This window comes from Pseudopipra pipra, chromosome 1, assembly GCF_036250125.1.
Source record: "Pseudopipra pipra isolate bDixPip1 chromosome 1, bDixPip1.hap1, whole genome shotgun sequence".
NCBI lineage: Eukaryota > Metazoa > Chordata > Aves > Passeriformes > Pipridae > Pseudopipra > Pseudopipra pipra.
The window spans coordinates 133,737,689-133,760,586 of record NC_087549.1 but is presented as its reverse complement, the minus strand read 5'-3'; the positions used below and the strand labels follow the sequence as shown (position 1 = coordinate 133,760,586).

General features: G+C 40.5%; 1 protein-coding gene across 15 annotated transcripts in view; it reads left to right on the top strand.

The window, feature by feature from the left end:
* ADAM22 (ADAM metallopeptidase domain 22) overlaps positions 1-22,898 on the top strand; it is a 134,455-nt gene that overhangs the window by 54,112 nt on the left and 57,445 nt on the right. For all 15 annotated transcript variants that reach the window (XM_064678268.1, XM_064678274.1, XM_064678246.1 and 12 more), the window contains exons 4-5: positions 4,277-4,343; positions 19,227-19,309. In XM_064678268.1, the coding sequence (XP_064534338.1) occupies positions 4,277-4,343; positions 19,227-19,309 (150 nt within the window). The remainder of the gene's footprint in view (positions 1-4,276; positions 4,344-19,226; positions 19,310-22,898) is intronic.

Below are 22,898 nucleotides of genomic sequence, written 5' to 3'. Positions count from 1 at the left end.
TATCTTTTGGCCTGAGTTTTTAAGATCGTTTATAACTGTTAGGTTGTAGATTAGTTTGTAATAGCACTGATTGCATTATTGGATCTGCAAGAGTGTTGTGTTTTCTTATGATATTTTCAGTGCAGTGAGTCATAATAATAAAGCATAACATGGCTTCATTTGTGGTTTTTATACTGACAAAATATTCTTGCACATATCCTGCCATGTTACTTAGGATAGACTTTAAAAGTGTCTTTAATTCAGACCCATTGTCTGTTTGTAAGCTCTTAATTTGGTCCCCAGGAGCTGTGCAGGCAGGTGACCCCATGGTGTTTCCCTTCCAGGCAGGCTCATTTTGAGAATCAAGGCATTTGCAAGAATCCTTAAGAGGTGGGAGAGTGCCAGTGGTTCCCCAGCCGTTTTCACCCTTTTGTCCTTGAAAGTAAGGACAAAGAAGGAAGAAGAAATGGATGGACCTGTTTAGGAATCCTTTTCTTGGCCTACTTTGTAAATAAACACAACTTGAACAACCCGGGTATGTTCATCACAAGGGTGATGGGTGGGAGAAGAGCAGCTGACTGACCACCAGCAACCCTGGAGCTGGATCCCAGGGGACCCTGTATAAGCCATAAGAGAAACACAGCCCTTCAGGGTGCAGGCAGAGCAGCCCAGGCCAGGTCAAAGGGGTGCTTGGCCAACTGCCCTGTTGCAGTAGCCCTGGGCAGATGCTGAGGGAGAAGTGGAAGAGCAGAAGAAGCTTGTATGAGGCTTCCCCGGTGTCCTTTTCCAGGACTCCAAGACTTTGAGTCAGGTGCAATTTCTGTGCATTTGGCAGCTCCCACTTATGTCCACTAACTTATCCATTCCCAACTTGGATCAATACAGACCTCTAGTATCCATACCTTCCTGTGGCAAGAGGTTGTAAAATATTCTCGGACATATACTGCCATGTTACTTAGGATAGGCTTTAAAAGTGTCTTGAACTGGCACATTGTAACTAGTGGCTGTGCCAGAAAAGGTTCCTTTTTATTAGTTCTGAGTTTACCGATCTTTTCTGTTGCCTCCTAGTGCTTGTGTTGTACAAGGCAGAGGATGATCAATCTCTTTGTTTTCTCATTGCAGACACAATATCCAGATCTTTGAGAGGATGACGTGATCTTCAAGAACATAAAAACATTAACAGTAGTATTTTTTTAAAAGCAGTAGTTTTGTCAGACTCACAGGAGCAGACCCTGTGCTTCTCCTTATCATCCTTCCAAACACAGCTATAAAAGTCTTTCTGAGTTAAACCATGCTGTTTGAGCCCTGTCTTTTGTACTGTATACTTACTTTAATATCTTACATTTTATAATCTCTTGCATCTTCCTTGGCACAAACCCCTTTGTGGCCATCAGATAAGAATGACAGCCTTAGTTTAACTGAGCCCCCTAGAAATAGTGAAGAGTAAAAGTAGAGCCCTAAGCTATAAAGAAGGCTTTAGTAAGTCCATGGAAGCATAAACTTCTGCTGAAAGAAAGTGTAGTGAATGCTGGGAAACTGTGTATCTGACTTCTGCAAGCTGAACTAAATACATTTTAAGAGAACATCTATCTAAATTTCTAAATCTGGAAAAGGTATACAAGACCTTATAGAAGTCTTTGAGCTTCCCCCAGGGAATGAGTATCCTAAATATTTAATATTCACTTCTAAGAGTGTTTAGAGTATTGTAATGAGTAACTCAACAGCATCTCTTTTAGGTGCTCCTCAGTAATGGGTCACCTGCAGGCGGCTGTGCGAAGCATCAATACAGGTATAGGTATATGGGCCTGATCAGAATTAAGGGGGTCCTAGAGGGCAAATCTGGGGCAGCTGGTCACAGTTTCCGCAGTGGCTGAAGGGCTCACTCACTCTTTCTTCCACCCTTTTTGGCAGCTGCTCAGGTACATTCCTTCCCTTCTGTCAGCTCTGGAGTTTATCGTACCTCTTCTCAAAGGACTTCAGTTACCTAATGCAGCAAAAACATGGGTTTGTTGAACCCTCCCAAGTGTACCTTGACTTATGCCAGGGCTGACACGAAGAGTATTTTGATGAGTGTTAGTTCTGACACCAGGAGTGTTTTGATGAGTGCTTGTGCTGACACAAGGTAGGTTCAGTGCTTGCTCCTGAGGGGGCACTCAGACCTTCTGCTTCCAGCAGCAACCAGCTGTGAATTCACTGTGACTGAGAGAACCCCACCTGCATGGACAGTTGTCCCATGGATGCTACCATTCAGAAATTTGTTAGCATCCCTCTTTTTGTTGCTGCTGTTGCTTACACTTAGGTACAAAGTGGTTTTTGTTTTTTTTTCCCTTTAACATCAGTTTCCATTGACAGTCTTTGTACATTTGAGGTTCTGCCAGCATCTTCTATAGCCTAATTGTCTGCCTTTATATTTTGGTGCATAGACTCTGGTGCATTCACATTCCCTCACAACTCAATTTTTTGCTAGTCTTCAGGAGCCTCTGTGCTGCCAGGTAATGGAACTTTGTAAACAAAGCTGTCCAGTACCTGTCTGCAGTATTTGGAAAGAGTTTTCCTTTGGGCAGTGGTATTAATCTTACCTCAGCTTGACTGGAAATACATCTTCTTTGATGTATTCTGGGATGACAGTTGTGTTTTTCAGGAAGACACCCTATTGATCTGGCAAATCATTTTGCCAGAAACAAGTGCGGTCATGTCTCTCTTCCTTATAAACCAGGCCTTCCAAAACAACATGATAGAAATTCCCTCCATCCCTTAAGTGCATAAATTTACTGTTTGTATAATTGAATTTGATCTTATTTCTAATATCTAGTGTTGAAGATCATCCAGGTCTTTCCTATGGGAGTTTTTTTGATCTTCTTCTTCTTCTTTATTCCTCATGCTTTCCAATTTAACATTGTCAGCATATTTCATTGGAACCCTCCTGAGATTTGTGTCTGGGTTATTAATGCGAATACCAAGCTGGCAGCTTTTAGGGCTGATATGGGAGGACCCGTGCTGCCAACCTTATCCTGCTCGCGGCTCACTCATGGCTGTCACCAATGTCTCTGTGAGCAACAAAGTCCATGGTCCTGCTCCCTGTTTGGCCAGAGCAAAGCTCTGGAAAGGTGATGAGCCGCTGCCCTGGGTGCCCCTCTGCTGTTCCTGCCCTCCCTCAGCAGGTCAGTTTACTTCTAGCCTGGTGTTTTGCTGGTTTAAAGGAGAAATATTCAATTATGCTTCTTCTGCTGAGGGGGTCTCTGCTAATTGCCTTTTGGCCCAGCAGTCAACCTGCCTCTTCTCAGGTTTTCTGTACCAATTCTTCATCTTTTTCAGTTAAATCACCACTGAGGTGGGACAATATCAAGTCTCTATACTGATTTAATCTCAGTAAAATTTTGCAGTCTTTGAAAATGCTTAGTGAAATTTATGATGCAGATGATTTGGTCCCTTCTAACCTTCCCGATTCTGTGATTCTATAATTTGCTTGCCTAGAAAATAATTATGAGGGAGAGGATTTGACTGGTTTTGCACTGAAGTGTCTTAGTAAATACAGCCTGCATTTAATTTATATATGTTTGCCCCAGGTCTGATTGTTTTTTCTCTTCAGTGTTTGTTCCAAATCCTTGTGTACTTGAAGGCTGCGATTGCTGTTGCCCAGAGCCTTTTCCTCTAGCATTGCTAAAGCTGCAGGGCTCCCAGGGAGAGCGGCGGTGGGGATTCCTCAGGACAGGACCTGCCCCAGGGGCTCCACCACAGCCTTCACACCTGCACTGTGAGCTTGCCTGGGCTGCAGCTCCCATGGCTGATGGCTTTGCTGACCTGCTAAGTATGGACCTGAGCTCACCGTATTGGTGTTACAAGGTCATTTTATTATTGTGCCATTGTGTCCTTAGGAGCCTGCCAGCGCAGCTACCACTTTCTCTCATATTGAGTTGGAGTCACTCCTGCTGGTTTTTCATCCTTCTGCTTGTTTCTTTTTTTAAAGTCCACCTAACTTCTGTACTGTTCATCTTTAGCAGCAAATAGGAAAGCCTCTTGAATTAAAATCAGTATCAGTGGCTGGTTTTGAAGCTTCCATGAAGAAACTCCCCCTCAGTTTTCCTTCTCCCACCTTCTGGTATTAAAAATCAATGTATCCCATGCACTGTGTAACTCCATTGGAGATGGTTGTTTCAGTGATTTTTATGAACATTTTAGGAAAAGTATCCTGCAGGTTTTGCCCTTTTCAAATGTAAATGTTCAATCAGTGCTTGCTGAGAGGGAGTGCAAGAACACACGCGCAAGGCTTATGGTTCCTTTTTTCTTTTTCTTGCAGTGACCTGCTGTCTTCTGAGTATCTTGAGAGGCATATCGAGCAAGGTGGGAAGACAGTGGAAGTTAAAGTAAGAATTTCCTTTTTATACTTTGCGTTTTTAATTTGCTTGGCTTTTGATGTTAATGCACACTCACTTGTTTTTGTGAAAGAAGAGAGATCTGATTTTTCAAGGGAAAATCTACTTTTCTACTTTTATGAGGCAAGCATGTTTCATGTTTTCTAACTTCCGGCTCTTAAACAATAAACTTCTTTGGCAAATTTAGTACATTAATGTTAGTATCAAAATGGTATCCATGAAAAATGTATATATGATAGTTCATTTTAGTAATAAATATACTTTACTTTTGATGCCTATTGAAGAAAATCCTTTTGTTTTGGTATCTAGCTTTCCACGTTGTACTAATGCCCAAGTTTCTTGGTTATGAGCTTCTTTATGAATTTGAAAATAGCAAGATTTATGGTATAATATTTCCAAATATCTAGTCATGGGTTTCTTTCTCTGTATGTTTGTTGGCATGATGACTACAAGATCCTATTTGTTGCAATGTGAAATGTCCGACAACTTTTACAGAAGTGTTTTGTTATATGCATGTAACATGGGAGATTTTTCTTGAGGACCTTCTGTTTGTTAGGACTTATTTTGTAGATGTCAGCTGTAAAATTGCTGTAGATTACATAAAATGTGCACAAATGTGTTATATGCTGTGCATAATGGAAACTCTTTAAATTTGACTATGAGGTAAATATCAGATAAACTTTTGCTCAAAGTTTGTTTTAAAAATGTAAAATTTTTAAAATTTTTTTTTTTTAAATCCCCCAGAGTGCATTACTAGATCTGAGATCACCTAAATACACTGAAACAAATGTATTAACCTCTGCAGTGTGAAAATGGAAATGAAAGTGGGCAAAGTAGTCCTTTAGCCAATGAATAGCTAAAGATATCCTTTGGTTTATCCCCTTCTGTCACTCGCAAATGTGAAGTCTGCTCTTTTACTGTTCTCAGAGATGATAGTCTGCATACATTATCAGACTGAGGCAAACACATACGTGTTCCATTAAATTGTAAAGACTAATTTCTCAGTCAGCTGTGCTCTGCAGTCAAAAAGTCTTGACTGAGATTCAGAATATGAGTCAAAGCAGAAATAAAGATAATAGCTGATATTAATAAGAACAAAACAATCCATTTGTCTGCATCAAGGTATATGTTCAAGTTATCTAAGTTAATCTATCCAACTGCCATCACTGAATTAGGACAAATCTATTTCTCATGAGCAAGCCTTAATCAAACAAGGAAATGTTTGAAATCAGTGGCTCTTTGCATCCAAGTACTGTTTAATTACATAGGGAAGAGATAGGAGGATCAGGCCTTTTGGAGGAAGGGTCATAAAATGATCTGGGCCAAACAGCTCCCAGTCTCCAGGGTCCCAGAGATTATTTCCTCTTCAGTTGTCTGCCATGCAGGGTCATGGTATACCTTCAGGGATGGCTGTCACTGCCTTGCTTAGCACTCTCAAATCTGCTTTAAGTAGAGTACCAGCATTGCTGCATGGAGCTTGATACTCAACATTAGCTGAATTGGGAGTGAAAGGGGCATGAGACTGTACTATAAAGGAGAGAGGTTGCTGCTTGAGTGGTGTGTTTCCCTCTCCATGCTGCCTCATACCTTTCATACCCATGGGCAGGGGTGCAGGGGTGGATGGCCCATACAGGGGGTCTTTTCTGCCCCCTCGTCTTCCACTGCTCCAGGAGTTCTGCAGGCAGCAGTCCAATGGAAGCATGCTAGGAAGGGAGATGTAAATTTTTTGCTTGTTTTGTTGCACCCGAGTGTGTGGGATCAGAGGAGAAGGAAGCAGCTGCTGTGACAATATGTCAAAAGAGCCTGTTGGCCCCAACCATGGGAATGTTTTCAGAAAAGTTCAGATACTGATTTTTGGAAAAGTGCAGGCTACCAAGTACATTTTGATACCAGACACAAAGTGAAGCTGATTTCAGTACCCAATAGCTGTTTAAAAATAAATCTGATACTTTCTGACCAGTACTTTTTAGAGCCACCTGTAAATGCATTAGAGAGCTTTGTTTGTCTGTCAAGCAGTTTCTGAAAAGCCTAGCAGTATCTATTTTGCATTTGAGAAACTGAGCTCTGGTTTTACATCAAATGTTTTGAAAATTGTGCTGCAAATAAAAGACATTTTTGTTATAGTGACTTAGTATCTTCCATTTCTGTGGAAATTGTTTACCATAACTGGTTACATGATTATTATGCTAGATTTTGGAGATTGTGCATATTGCTTAGATACTTATTTAAAAACAGCTAGTAAAAGGGTGCAACTTAAAAATAAATTGCAAAATATGCACTCTGCTATGCAGCATATTCTTAAGCAGAGGCAGAAGAGGTATTTCAGAAAGGAGCCAGGTTTCTATCAGTTGCTTCAACATGCTGCTCTTCAACCACCTCTGTGCAATTTGTCTTGGGCCGTAGGCAGAGACAGAGGCAGCCTGGCAACATCTCTCTTGCTGCTTTGGTGGGAGAAACGGTGACAGAAAGAAAATGTCCATCTGCCATCCACTGCCAGCTGCAGGCTTTGAGCAAGCCTGTTTGTACAGCAAAATGGCCTCCTCTGTTCTTGGCCTTCTTACTGGCTAAGGAAAAGTGTATTTTAAAATACATACATATTTCCACTTGCATTTCTCTGTGCAGGAAGACCGCACAAACACACGGATCGTCGGTGCTGCTCTTGTGCCATCAGCAGTATGGGAGATGTCAGGAGCTTTGAATCGTATGAAGGCAGCTGTACATACACTCAGCAGTTTGGGAATGTTACAGGCATGAATGTGTCTGGGGAGTGAATGCCTGCCTTGGCTCATATGTGATGTGGAGTTGATAACTACTTCTGCCACTCCTCCCCCTCTCCTTGCCTCCCAATAAAACTTCCTGTGCTGTAAAATACAGATGGATCTTCTGCCATTACTGAGGATGCTTCAGAGAGAAGAGGGGGGCAGGGAAAGGGAGAAACATTCAGATCATAAAAAAATGCTGCTTTGAAGTAGCAAAGAGATTTTCATAGGGAGAAGAGTCCTTAATTTAACATACCTTTTTATCATAAGAGAAAGTTGCATTGCATTTGATTTCTGCATAATTCGTTAATACATTAGACCATTGTGAAGGTGGAACACGTTACACATGTTTTTGCAGGGTGCCAGCATTTAGTTGCTGCAGAGGAGAAGCTTCTGTGTGAGGTGCCCTTGTTAATTTGGCACAGTTAGGCAGCGCCTATGACATTCTTATTAAACCAGCAGCAATGTGCCATTCCTAAGAAAAAAAAAAAAAGGAGGTAGATGTTTGAATTATTTTGGTGTTTCCCCCCACATCCTCCTCTACTGTACATCATGTGTCTAACTGCTAGAAAAGTGGTAGTGTTGGCCTAAATTTCCTCTAGTAGCAAAGAGAATAATCAATTAATAAGAAAGAGAAAAACCCTTCTTGGCATTGCCTTTTCCTGATTGTGTCATTCCAGATCATCCTCTGCTCACAGCACATCAATACTCAACCTGTGTATACCTAATGTTGTTGCAGTATATCTCTGTGTCCTTTTATCTCTCTCTCTCTTTTTTATTTTTTTTGGTTATCATTCTGTCACTGATGCCGTCGGTGAGATGAAAGGCAAAAAACAGCTATAGTGCTGAGTAATTCACATTGCTGGATTTTTCTCCCTCAGAAGGAACAACTGATATCTATTCAGTGATATTTTCTCATATAAAATGTTTCAGTTTTCCTCTTCAGGGTGTGTAGAAATAGATGTTTCTTCTTGTATTCCCCCAAAACATTGGACAATTCTATTAATTCTTAGAAAACAGATTTCTGAAAAAAAATAAGCAATGAAAATAATTCAGATCCCCAGTCAGAGAACTTGCACAGGTAGAGAGTTGTGGTAGATAAATACCAGAAATTTTTGATGGCATGTTTAAACATAACTGGATGGAACTATATTTCATAGGCAATCCTTAAAGTCTAAAATTCTTTAGTGTGGTGGCGTAAACACAGTATATGTGTTATGGGCAAAAATTACAGCAAGAGTGCTTACAGCATAAAAGAACACTGCTTTTTGCTTCTATCTCACAGCATATTCATACTCACGATAGCATTGAACAACATAAATGGAGACACAGTAAATGCTAGGTACTGTTTTTCTCTGTTGTAATGTTGACAGAGAAGCTTTGGCCAGACTTGTCTTGTGGCTTAAGACTGCCTCATGGCTTTGTATCCCAGGCTGTGCTGAGCTGTGCTGCTCAGCCCCTGAGTGTGGGCAGGACAGTGCCCAGTGGCCTTTCTTCAAAGTGCCCACGGCTGTCCTGTCGAGCTAGGGTGCCACAGTGGGGCCTTGTGCTCTAGCAGGGATGCCATCGTTGTAGTTTGGGCAGTGGGGGTTTTGGGGCAAATGCATTCTAATGCTGCACAGCAAAGCAGAATGGGCAGTTTGCAAAAACAGTCATTTTGTTATGTACATTATGTGGCTAGAAGTGTGTATAAGATGCCTATGACTGTAGCATACAGCTATTTTAATGCCTCTGCACAAGAGGGGAAAATTACTGCTCTTCATTGCCTTAAATCTTCTATGTGCCATGATGTGTATTCAAAGGGCTCTTTATGTACCCTTTTTTAGGAAAATAATATAGAAGTGAGAAAAATATTAAAATCTTGAAAGAGTGGAGGAGTTTGATTACTCTTGACATGGTGAATATTACTTTTTCAGCTAAACTTTCTCCTTCAGATCTGAGCTGCTCAAAGAGTTGTTTAGGTACAGTCCCTTGACTGAGAGCAGTGTGTGTATGTCACATCTTAGTGCCTGTGTTTGATGAGACCTTATCCGAAGTAGCATTCCAACATTTCATTGTATCTCCACAGGTAGGAACTGATCATAAGGCTACAATAATTTGTGGTGCAGCCAGAATAAACACTGAACCTGTGAGCAGGTAGTTTTAATTATTGACTGCTATGTTTCCAGTCTTATAGCAAGGTGCTTCCACCAGCATTTTCCAATTAGGGCATCCACTGTTTGAGCTCCATAGAAGAATCTCTTCACTTTTTCTTCAACTTTTGGTAACTCACCATTTTGTAACCAAAGAGGAAGATGTTTCAGTTGCCAGAAAAGCCAGAAAGCATGCTAAACATGCTTTCCTGTACGGGATTACATTTTCTCCTGAAGAAAGAGGGAGAGCTGGGCTGGCAGGAGGGGATGGGAGGGGAGCACAGGAAGACTCTGCCCTGGGAGACTGGAGCCTGGGGCTGGTAGGGAGCTGTGCGTGCATGTACCTGGAACTTGCACAACCTGGTGATGAGCCCCTGAGGGAAAAAATAACCTGAAAAGGAACAAATCATAAATAATGCAGGAATTATATATGCCTATTTCTGGCAGAGCTTTTTTTGTTTGTGTCCAGAGACTAGAGAAGCTGTTAGTATCAGAAAAATTACTCTCTAGCTTGTTTGAGAGAAGATTTTGAATACAGGTTCCCATAATGTCACCAGATTCCTCTCCTTTACTCCCTCAACAGAGCTCTGTTTGCCTCATGGCAAATTATTATAACAAATCTAGGCCATAATCTACTTTTTAGTGATAGCAGTAAACTAACTAAAAAGAGCTGACAGGGAGTCTGTGCATCTGACACAGTTTAGCAGGGGGTTCCTGCAAGGTTGATGTTCAGAGTGCTCTCATCTAATATTTTCATTAATGACTTAAAAAGTATTTGTTTATTAATGAAATTTGCCAGCATTACAGTGCACAGAAGGATCAGTTGGAGAACTGGCTATTTTTGACCAATGAAGTAAACAAAAATGGGATAGAAAAAATGGCAACTTCTTACACTAATTGTAGGTGTTTTTACTGTATGATGGAAGTTCATAACTTGAAAGTTCCACAAGAAGGCAAAGATCATTGTGTAGTAGTGGAACAGGGAATGACAGGATGGAAGAGAACTGTGGTCCTAGAGTAGACTGGTCAAATTACTTCCTGTGGGTTTTGACCAGAATTAATGTTACTGTATGAGCCTTGATGAAGAATTGACAAATTTTTTGAATTTCTGTGTGGTTTTGATTGCTCTGGATATCTTTTTTTTCAGCAGTGTTATGCTGTCACACTGAATTGATAGGCATTGAGAAATATTTCACTTTCCTGTTTTAGCATTGCTTGAATTATGAAACCCTTTGGGGTTTAGTAAAATGTAGTATCCTCTGTGGGATAATAGGGCAAGATAATCAGCCCTTATATATAATGTATTTGCCTGACCTAATGATCGCAGTAGCATTTTTTGTATCTGATTATCTCCCTGCTATTGCTAGCTTACTTTCTACATAGATTCTGCTACCAAGAAGAAAATTAGAAGTGGCAGCTTTCTGTATTAGGAGTCATTCCCAGGTCATGTTTTTGCATATACTACACTAGAATGAATCTCTGATCATGATTCATGTAGGATTTTGCAGGTTTAATTATTTTGTCTCCTTTTTCTTTGTGACAAAAAAAATTAATCCAGTGGGTTTAGCTAGTCCTGGAGGGGAAAAAATTGTCAGAAAGTGGGAGTCTTCAAGAGCTTAAAAAGTATATCTTACTGCAGATGTGGGCTTCAGTGATAAAGTCATAGTTCTGCTGAAGTGAGAAGTCGAGTGACTTAGTGACCATCAGGAGTCATCTCTTGTGTACTCTGCTGCACTCTTCACATGCCCCAGAAGGAGGGCAGCTTGAATTTGCAGAAAAGTCTTGCCAGACTTTGTTCACCTCATGAGTTATTTTCCATATTGTTTATAACATACATATGCTACAACATACAGCATACATAATTAGAAAGTGGTAGCAACCAAATGTTCAGTAATCTCAGACCATGCAAGGACTGAGTATAACTAAGAGAAATTAATTACTGCTATAACATTAAAGAACTTATAATCACTTTGTAGTAGCTCTTACTAAAAAATGAAAGTATCTTTTTGGGTTTAACTTAATCCCTTTGAGGGGGAATTAGCTAAGCAAACAGAAGCTGCTGTACTTCTGAAGGAGCACTTCCATGTAAGACTTCAGTGTGTTTTGGCTTGACATCTTTACTTTCTTCATCTTGACTTCTGTAAATAGCTTTGCCTAGACACGTCTGTTGTTCCCTATGGATACCAACCTGGCACTGTATTATATACAGTAGGTTAATGTTTCTAGACACAGTCACAAGCTCTGTGAATTTTCACTTAAAAAGGAGTTCCAGTTATTCAGAAATAATAAGCCAATAAGGTGTGGTGTTTTTCTCCATTTTCCTCAAGACATTATCTTCTGCTGACTGATTGGTATCCACGTATGTGTTGTGTTTATAGTACTCCTGTAACTCACATGCTTATAACTCGGCTTTAGACTTGGGGTAGGCTGATGACCTGATGAGACAGATTAGTATGGGTAGATTTTAAAGTATGTTCATACTGTCCCTTAAAATGTTTACTTCCAGAGAGGGACCTGGGAGTTTGAATTGACAAGAAGTTGAACATGAGCCAACAGTGTGCCCAGGTGGCCAAGAAGGCCAATGGCATCCTGGCCTGTATCAGGAACAGTGTGGCCACCAGGTCCAAGGAAGTGATTCTTCCCCCTGTACTCAGTGCTGGTGAGGCCACACCTCGAGTACTGTGTCCAGTTCTGGGCCCCTCAGTTCAGGAAGGATATTGAGGTCCTGGAGCCAGGTCCAGAGGAGGGCAACTAGGCTGATGAAGGGACTCAAGCACAAGTCCTATGAGGAGAGGCTGAGGGAGCTGGGGCTGTTCAGCCTGGAGAAGAGGAGGCTCAGGGGAGACCTCATCACTTTCTACAACTCCCTGAAAGGAGGTTGTAGCCAGGTGGGGGTTGGTCTCTTTTCCCAGGCAACCATCAGCAAGACAAGAGGGCATGGTCTCAAGTTGTGCCAGAGGAGGTTTAGGTTAGATATTAGAAAGAATTTCTTTACAGAGAGGGTGATCAGACATTGGAATGGGCTGCTCAGGGAAGTAGTGGATTCTCTGTCCCTGGAGATTTTTAAAAAGAGACTGGATGTGGCACTTAGTGCCACGGTCTAGTAACCGCAGCGGTAGTGGATCAAGGGTTGGACTTGATGATCTCTGAGGTCCCTTCCAACCCAGCTGATTCTATGATTCTATGATCACCCTGGAATAGGCATACAGGAATGGGGCAAAATGCCTGTCTTTAAAAATGACTTGACACCATGACTAAGAGACACTAGGTACTGCTACAAGAGCTGACTTAAAAGACAACAAGAGTAGGCAGGAAGAGGTAACCTGTTCTCCTCTGCCTCACCTTTGTCTGGCAGCTGATAATTAAAATAATTTTCTCTAATGCCAAGGTAAGGCAAGGGAAGTCAAGAGGCTGTTTCCCAAGCAGATGCCAAGGCAGCTTCCAGACCAGATGGTGTTGTGCTGGCATGAGCTCTCTGTCCACACCCTGCAGCTATGTTCGTAGAGCATCTTCTGTCATAGCTACTGGGCAGTAAACAGAAGCCTCATTTGGCCTCTGAACCGGGAAGCTGGGCTGATATGTTGTGCCATCTGCTGAAAGCGCCTACTGTGAGTCACCGATGGCAGTTGGAGTGAGTCGCCCGCGTGCAGGATCCTGTCGCATACATGTGTGTCTCTATTTGTTAAGAGCGCTGGCAACAGTCTTTAAATATGGGCATTTTGTGGGGAAGACTTGGAAGCAGTGATGCTTTATCCTAATTTTGGAATCCATCTCTGTGATTTCAGAATTTGGAACAGCGTTATAACCTAATGTGACTACAGCTTGTTGGCTCTGAGGTGTATGAGTACATGTGATAGCCTTCTTCCTACAAAGGGAGGGCATCCTTCACATTTTCGAAACGTTTGGCTTTCGGGCATCTGCAGTACACCATAGGAAGGTCCGGAGACCTACCCTGCAAAGAGGTGGTGCCAGGGTCCCTGAAGTTGTTACTGAGCTGTGTAAGAGCTAAGCCCAGGGCTCTGCTGTCCTGCAGCAGAGCCCCATAGCTGGCCCCCCACCAATTGCTGAAGCACATGTCAATGAAAAAAATGTTCTCTCTCATTACAGTTACATAGGTCAAAGTGCCATTTTGACTTTTCTATTTAAAAATAGAAACCCATCCCTAGCAGGTCGTTTTCTGCTGTAGTAGTCAGGAGCAAGTGTGCATTTTCTTTTCCTGTTGCTATTGTTCATGCAGTCTTAGTTGTGCAGTTTGGCAAGTAGTGGCCCCACAGCAGGTAGCTCTTTAAAAATCTACTCATTATCTGACGCTTCATGGAATGGTGTCTTGAGCCTTAGCTGGCCTTTTGGGAGCTTTCTGCTGTAAGGAAAGAGGGAGATGTATTACTAGGATTTGAACTAGACCAGCAATCTCTTTTCCTTTGGATTAATGAGTCTTAAAATAGGAATATGTAGAAGAAGGAAGTACCAGAGTGTAGCATAACGTTTACTGGCCATCACCTCTCCTAATAGCAGAAAATGACTTACTTGAAGATCTAATTCAAAAGCAGATGAATGTGCATCCTTATTTTCCTCCCCTGGGAAGGTCATAATGTCTCTGAGGCGAATAGCAAACACTATCAGTGTATGGTCAGCAGATGCTTTCTCCACTCTGACTGCAGAGAAGAGTGAACTGCCACAATTACTGCATGTCATGGCTGTTCTTTTGCTTTACTTGTTTCCCCCTTTATTATGAGTATTGGTTAATGTGTTTTTCATCTGTTTTGTGTCTACTCAGCAGCTGGTGCCTCTCTGATTATGGACAAACTATCTCAAAGGACAGGTTTTACTTCTATTGCTAACATCTATGTCTTCTCATTTTTTAGTATCTTTGGCACATTACCTGCCCGAAAGGCTGCAGGGAAACTTGTGCTGGCATGGGCAAAAAGGTTGCATCTTACTGGCAATGAACTGTAGCAGTTCACAGGGCAAATACCCCTAATTCAAGATTTTGCTATAATTAGGCAAATGAAGCATCAAGATGAAGATTATATCACAAAGTGACCACTATCATAAAGATTAATTTGTTTTAGTCGACCCTGGGGTCATTCTGATTTTTTTCTTCTATTTTTTTTGTAGGAGGTTATTACACTTTTATCTCTCCAATTCAACAGACTCCTTGTTAAACAACTGTATATTTTGTATTGCTCTTGGATGTCACCGATAAGGCTGAGAAGTTTCACGAAGGAAGGATAACTTACTGATGCAAGGAAATGGACAAGAGTGCCAATGACATTGGCAGAAAATTTGCCTTGCGTGATGCAAACCACAGCATGAACAGTGGCTGAGCACCCTCTGGGGCCAAAAATGTTGAACTTGTCTCTGCTGTAGCATTAGTGTGCCCTTGGATATGGTGTGAGTGTGTGCCTGTGTGGGTTACAGGTTTGTGTCACAGGCATTGTCACCAGGCTGACCTTGTCTCATAGGAGATGACATTTAGCCTAATTTCCTCCCACACTCCATACTGGCCAGGTTCAGTTTTAGAGCAGAAACGGTAAATGTGCCGCTCACACTTATGGCTGGCATATGTTAGAAGAGCGGTCTGATTTCCTCTTATCTTACACAAAACCATTCCCCAGTAGCTGACAAAGGCCGGTGTGGAGGTTTGATTTGCTGAGATGGGCAATTATTGCCTGCTTTTGAGAGAGCAGAGAGATGCTCTAATAGCTACAGGAAGCCAATAGCTCTTCACAAAACACCCTTGATGTTCTGGACTGAACTGCCGTTGATGCTGATTTCAACTCTTCCTATGGGGGAAGTCTTAATTTTCATATGGGGCCAGAATATTTTTAGGAAAAAAATTAAGATTTTTTTTCAGCTTCTGTCTTAAAGCTACAGATACCAACAGAGAAGAGACAACCCTAGTCCTTAGGGAGTGGTTCCAAGAGCAGAGGAAAAGAAGAGAGATATAATGATTACATTTAGTCCTTTAGTGGTCTTACGTCTCCCATATACTGTGATTCCTCCTCTAGTACGGTATTTTTTTACAGCACTTGCTATAAAAGAGCTTTAGTACATGTCAAACCCAACATAATTTCAGCCTCAGCAGTACAGGAAGGCAATGACAGTAAACTTCTTGTCCAAAGTTACATGTGCCCTAAAGAAAACATTGACCTGTAGAGTCCCTGACTCTTAGTACAGAACCATAGAATCATAGACTCATTAAGGTTGGAAAAGACCTCAAAGGTCATTGGGTCCAACCTTTGACCAAACACCACTATGCCAACAAAACCACAGCACTAAGAGCCACCTCTGGTGGTTTCTTCAACTCTTCCAGTCTCAGAATTGTAGCTTTAAGTGCTTCTTTCTTCACTGATTTTGTGAACTGTTGAAAATGAGTCTTCCATATAGAAAATATACAATTTATACCCTTCCCACCACATGCCACATGTTACTGGCATGTTTTGTCCACTTGATACATGGTAAGGAGTGGTAAGTAATCACTGTTCCCAGAGACATCCAGTGCTTGTGCCATCTGATGTCACTGCATCACCTCCTACTTCCTTGCTGAGATTATAAAAATCCTCAGAACTTCACTTAGGAGTATCCTGACAGCAGGATTTCTTATGCTGAAGAGTTCTCTTCAGAAAGAAACCAACACACCACTAATGCATTATAAGTACTTGAAAGAAAACTATTTTCATTTGAAGAAATGAAATTAAATTTTATTAACTGAAGTTGATTTTATTAACTGGTTTGAAGGGACTTACATTATGGTGATAGGAACATAAGTACATACATAAAAAGTATCCCCTAGATGACAGCATATAGAAGTGAATGTTTTGTAGTGATAAGAATTGGTCCCTGAGATGGAGATCCCAGTTGTTTCTGTCTCCACCAGAACTACCATGAACTTTAGATCAATGAGTTGAGTTGAATTGATTTGATTGAATAGAAGTTGTGTGTCTGAGTTATATTTTTCCCAGGCAAGAATTTAGAGACATTTTTCTTATATTTTTCTTTTCTAGATCTGTATGCATAAATTTTTTCCCATGGATTTATTACAGAATAAATTAATTTGAAGGTACTGCCATGGGGCATTTATTTGATTCTCATTAAGAAGATCAAAACACACTTTTGAGCCACAGACTGGATTCTTAGTATGAAAAAATGCTCCTCCTGTTTGCAAAAACATGGTTTTGCAAGCTAATGGAGCCTGAGATTCTATTTCTGGTACATATTAACTACATTTTCTGAGAACAAACCAATCTGTGTAATTACTTCAAAATCCTTCCACAGCTAGAACTCTCTACAACTCCCTACTGATAGTCTTTTCAACATTATTCCCATATTCATGCACTTATTCCAGTTATATCTTTTACAGGGATACTGCTGCAAGAATTCTCTTTAGAGAGTATTTTATTACTCATAAGGTTTTAGATCATCCACATAATTTGATTGTTAGTTTTGTTATTTGCTTATTGAAATTTCTCTTTTTTTACTTCTTATTCATATATTCCAAAAAAGACCTGAAAGCTTTAAGTAGTCTCATGATCCTGTAGTGGGGGACACCCTACAGATTGAAAGAAAGAAAATCTCAAATGAAGAGAGCTATTAGTAACTAAGATATAGAAGTAAATAGGTGTAAAAAAGGAGAATAAAATGGAGAAAATGAGCCAAAGACAATATAGGGTCTGAAATCTAATGTAACTTGGGATGTTGGTGGCTGAAATGCATGTGAGTGCAAAGCAGAAACTCAAACCACCTCCTTTTCACTGTACTTGGTCTGTGTCCCAAACCCTTGTTAGTCCTGAGAAATGCTGGTCTAAGGGTGATGGGTTTTACACCTTCTGCCAGACACTCCGTTGTAGCCTGGTGCGGGTCAGCCCCAGAGCTTCTCACCAACATGAGACAGAACATTACCTGTGTGGCACCAGTTTTCTTTCAGACATCTGAGCAGAGAGGTGCCATGATGGGCATCATGGTGGTCAGTGTACTGGTCAGTTTGGTGAAGGTGTTCTGTGTCTGTACCAAAGGCAAAGATGCCAAGATAGATAGGCAGTGGAGGTGGCTGCAGTCACTGCAGCAAGTGGAAGGAAAAAGTGGTATGTAGAAGAGAGGAATTAATGAGATGAAATGAAATTGGGGGGGAAGTGTAACATTTAACAGAAGCTATGCCACAGGGATTCTCTCGCTGAGTGAAGCAACGAGCCTGCCAAATAGTGTCACTTGTAATCTGTTGGGTCAGGAGTTGCATTTCTCTGCAGTGCTGCTGCTGTTGCTGCCTCGGGTGTTCTGCGTTGGTGCTTTGGGGTCCGGCACCAGCATAGCATGCACGGATCCTCCAGTGAAGATTCTGAAGAGGAACTAGCAATTTCCAGTGATCAGGCTGAGGTCAAGTCCTTTTCCCTGCATGCAGCCATGCTCTGATAGACAGGCTCCTATACTCTCTTAAGGAGAGCACCTCATACCAGTGGCAGCCATACTTCGTAGCTGCTTTCAAAAACAGTTTGCTCATCTTGTAGAAAACAGAACAGGATTTCCCAATCAAAATACAAAACTACCTACAGATTCTATGTATTTTCTCGCCTTTTGTCTCATCTTGATAATTTTTTTCATGTTTGAAACATAAATGCAAGAGCATTTAATGTCAGATGTCTAAAATGACTGTGCTATGCATCATGCAAGTGACCGCTGGCTTCTGAGAAAGCTGTAATTGTAATGCCTTTCCTCTGTGCAGTAAATGGACATAAATATTCACATGGCTGGGTACATTAGGCTAGGTAGACTATTTACACATTTGATGAAACAAGTATTTGCAAATAAATGCTATTAAAAAAAAAGCGCACTGAAAATCTCCTTCATAGTCCTTTAATCAGCATTAGTGCATTACAACATAGGTGAATTTGGTAAGGCACTAATAGGTAAGTTCTTCTGAAGGGTAGAGTGACAGTGAGAATTTAAGGGAAGTTTGGTTTTTTTTTCTAATTCTGCATACAAGTATTGACATGGTTCAATACTGAACAGATTTGGTGCACATGCAGTAGGGCTTCCATCCCTATCAGTGAAACTAGGGGGACCTTTTGAATAGGGTCTGCTGGATTTGATTTGAAAGGTGTATATTTTATTTGCAGAAGAGGCAGATATTCGTTTTCGTTGTATTTCTTTACTGCTTAGTTACGCTTAGAGTTTCCATTATTTTTGTTACCCTAGTGACTACTTCTGATTTACTCTTTTTTTTTTAATGAAGCATAACATCCTCATGAGAGGAAGAGGAGGAGCAAGCACTGATCTCTTCTCTGTGGTGACCAGTCATAGGACCTGAGGGAATGGCTTAAAGTTGTGTAAGGGGAGGTTTAGTTTGGATCTTAGGAAAAGGTTCTTCACCCAGAGGGTGGTTGGGCACTGGAACAGACTCCCCAGGGAAGTGGTCACAGCACCAAGCCTGACAGAGTTCAGGAAGTGCTTGGATGATACTCTCTGGCATATAGTGTAACTCTTGGGGATGGTCCTGTGCAGGGCTAAGGGTTGGACTCGATGATCCTTGTGGGTCCCTTCCAACTCGGAATATTCTGGGATTCTGTGCTTATTATTTGGTAAAATACCTTTCTCCTTAGAAGAAGGAAATTGCCTTACCCTCAGAGCAGAGTTCATCTTGTCTGATGTAGCCATGTGCAGAGCAGATGCTGAGCCTAAGCCCCCTACTTCCAACTCTTCCTGGTCAATGAAGAAAGATAAGCACTTCTGGAGTAATTTGTCTCTGAAATCTGTCTCAGGATATCAGGGATTTCACACTGAAAATATCTCCATTGGGTGTAGCATGTCAGGATGGTGTTTGTCTAAGTACGAAAGCATGGCTTAAAGGAGATGGGATGAACACCCTTGTGAGTGATAGTCAATTCCTGGTGTCATGTGAGTGGCTTGGATATGTGTTTATGGAAAAACAGTGTTTGACAGTATGGTGTGTGATACTGTGAATTTACAGTCTCAATTTCCAATTTCAGGGAGGAGAACATTGCTATTATCAGGGAAAAATTCGAGGAAATCCTGTGTCATTTGTTGCCTTGTCAACATGCCATGGATTACAGTAAGTTGGCTGTTTTGGTTTTACTGGCCTTTTTTATTACTCTTTGAAGGAAAGTAAAGCTATTTATAGTAAAATAATATATGTATATAGTAAAATAAATGCTATTTATTTTCCTACTAGTTTGTCACCAATATTAAGTACTCAACAATCTTCAGAATTTTATTTTTTTTTTCAAACTGAGTACTTATGGCAGTGGCCAGGTATTGTTTTAAGATAATTTATTAGAGACAGCAGAGTAGAAGTAGCTGAAAACATCCTATTCTACAAGAATGAAAAAAATACCAGTGTACCATTTGGAAATTATGTCTTTTCTTTTTCCTACAATGATGTATATTATCTTTCTTTTCTAATTTCTTTACAAAGAAAATGTCAGTTTAGAGTTTATTTTGTACTATCCTTTTTTTTTTTTTTAAACAGAATTGCTGGCCTTAAGTTGTGGCATTCAATAAATACCTTTGATATAGTAAAATCTTGAAAAATCTTAGAAGGAAAGATATAAAATGGTGCAATAATTTTGCTTTGAATTTCATAATTTTAGTGATAATATAATTAAAGCATCTATCATCCGAAGGTTGCATTAAGCTGTGTTATTGATTGTACAGCTTTTGGACCTGTCTACTTTTGGTACTATTGAATGATGCTGGTCAGGTTTTCAGAGCAACCAAGCAACTTCAGTGCCTGTTGCATCTGGGAATTACAGGATCTCAGCACTTTTGATACTGAGATCAGCTTGAAAAGTCACAGCAGCAAGTGAATCTGTGTGGGGGTTATGCGAGCTTTGCCTTTTTCTGCAGAAACGGGGCTTAGCTGATGGAAATCTTCAGCCTGTTGTCTATCTTCAGCTCTTCTGTAGTTCTGGTATCAACCATATAAGTACATATATTTAAGTAGTGTTATTTAGTAGTATATTTAAGCAGTGTCTTTTATACTTGTATGTTCTTTGTTAGGAAGGGCGAGAATGCATGCAGAAGGCTTGCATGCTTGCACTTACCTGATTAACAGCTGTGCAGCTCAAGAAACTTGAGCCCAGTTTCAGTTTGGACAGTAAGACTAAAAATAGTAGCATCCTAATGCATCCTGAGCCACTGCATGGCTTCCATTAGCAATGATCCATTAGGTCTTGGCCCCTGCTAACTCCTAGGAGAAAAAGCAGGAAGGAAGGAGAGCCTGCATCTGTCCTTCCCTGCCCTCTTTTTGTGGGTTTATTCTTAAGACTGAGCATCCTGCTGCTCTGTATTCTTAAATGACCTGATATTCAAATTGGTCAAAATGATGCATCAAAAATGATGCGTTTTTTTAATTGTGTGATTGAGCTCTCTCTTGAGAGTTGTCTTCCCCTCCTCAACCTCCCCTGCCCCCCCTTTTTTTTTCCTGTTACAATAAAGTTTCAGCAGTTATCCTTCACAGCCTTTCTCTAGCAGGCTGGTAATTAGAGCATCCAGTATGAGAAAGTAATGCTTTCCTGAGCTGTATTAAACTCACGTTCTCTGACACTGCATTTCTGTCATTACAACTAGTTCCTACACACTCGAATTTAAATTATAAGTAATTACTAGAAACTCACACTGGCAATCAGAGTTCCTTCGCTTCAACCACAGTTTGGAGCACCTCACTGGAATAAGGGAATCTGGGAAGAGTTGTCTTCTGATAAGGTCTACAGGGCAGGACATTTGCTTTCATGAATTTTAAGAAGTGCATAAGACAGAACAGATGCCTTTAATCGAATAACAAGCTTCATATTCTCAAAGTTCATGCCAGTCTCTTCTCTTGCATATTAGTACCTCTAGATCTCGGCCAGTAACAGCAGAATTTTTCATACATGTGAGAAAATGTTGGGGTTTTTTAATAATAAATTATAAGTTCTTCTGTTGGTAATGTCTGTTTTGTGTGCTCCCTTTTATTAGTTAAATTGATTGGATGACTGGCTGACAGAATAGTTACAATTATGAATGTCTTCTCTTAATGACTTTACTAATGACAAAGGTGCCTTTGCAACCTTAACTTCCAGCGAGCCGTTTTGTTTGGATTTTTGTTTTTGTTTTCTGTGGGATGTGCAGTAACCACGGTTTCCTATGGGTTAACACAAAAAAGACTTTGAATGCAAAACACAGCGGTTGCTGGGATATAAATAAGCTATAGTCAGGCAGCCCTGGGTTTGGAGGAGAGGGCACAGGCAGCAGGCAGGTCTGGGATTTTGCTGCCAGCTGGTGGTGAGTGTTAAAACTGCCGTTACTGCTGCAAATTTGACTTTCATGGCTACAAGTTTGATTGTTTGAAGACTATACATCATCAAAATGCAGGTTTTTGAATTGGCCCATGTTTTGGTGTTGGTTTCTCTCTAACACGTCCGTGAGCATGGGGTTTATTCACAGCACACTGGGCTGTTGAAGTTGTTTGGAAAAGAGCCATTAATGCTTTGAGAGGACAAGCCAGATCTATAGGTCAACTGTGACTATTATTGTTATCACTGTTGAGTGACTTGATCAGAGATCAGTGCTGCTGGGTGCAGCAGTCTCACGAGAAGCTGTTTGCTGATAGAGCTTTGTCTTGCAGACTGTGCTTAACTAAAATTGCAATTACAAGGAAGTTTTGCCTGATAAAAAGCTACAGGATATTCCCCAACCTCCCCTTATTCCCAAGCAAAGAAGCTTCAGTAGGTGATAGAATATTTCACCTAAGCTGTGTAGACAGTATTTATTTCTAAAGAGTAGGCACAGGTAATTTGAATGGTGAAACAGCTTTACATTTTTGAAATTACTCATGCTCACACTTGATGTGATCTTGAAGTATCTTGATAACCCAAGATACTTCTGTAATTGTCAATTTTGCTGATTAGGAAAACATGCTGCATAAAAAAAAAGAAAAGTATCTGGTTTCGTTGTTTATAATTCAGTGTTTATTTTGGGTGTTTTTAAGAGTAATGCAAATAAATAAATAATCTTGCTTTCGTGCTGCTGTTGAGGGCTATGTGCCTAATTTGAGTTCACAGTTCATATTTATGGCCAAGCTTAAAGACCTTAGTAGTGGCCCTTTGAAAGGGACAGGCTGATACAACCTAATCCCAACCATGCATGTATGCCACTGAAATAAAGGCAAAATTATTAAAAAAATATGCTGATTTGTTTGAAGATCAGAGTGGTAGTGATATAAGAAATACTCTTTGACTTTATGCTCTTACTGTAATACCAGTATCAACACTATCTTTAAATGAAATGCTGAGGAAAGAGTTAATAAAACCCATTAAAACCTAAGGTTAATTCAATTAAATAACATTTTTTTATTTGAGGAAAGCTATTCTTATGTTCCAAATATGCATGTTCATAAAGACAGGTTGTTTACTTATCTGTTGAAGGTAGATATCTCTTGCATGGGAGTGGGGGCTTTGAACTGGATTTTCAGTAGAGAAGGTTTGTGGAAGAAAGAACAGCCTGTTTAACCACAGGAGAAAATCTTTCTTTCTGAAGTGAAGAAACAAAAGATTGATCTGAAATTGCATTCAGTTCGTGAAACCAGTTTTAACTGCTTCCTTTTCTAAATATTTAAATTTTTAAAGTATATGAACTTCTTAAACTTAATTCCATGTTGCACC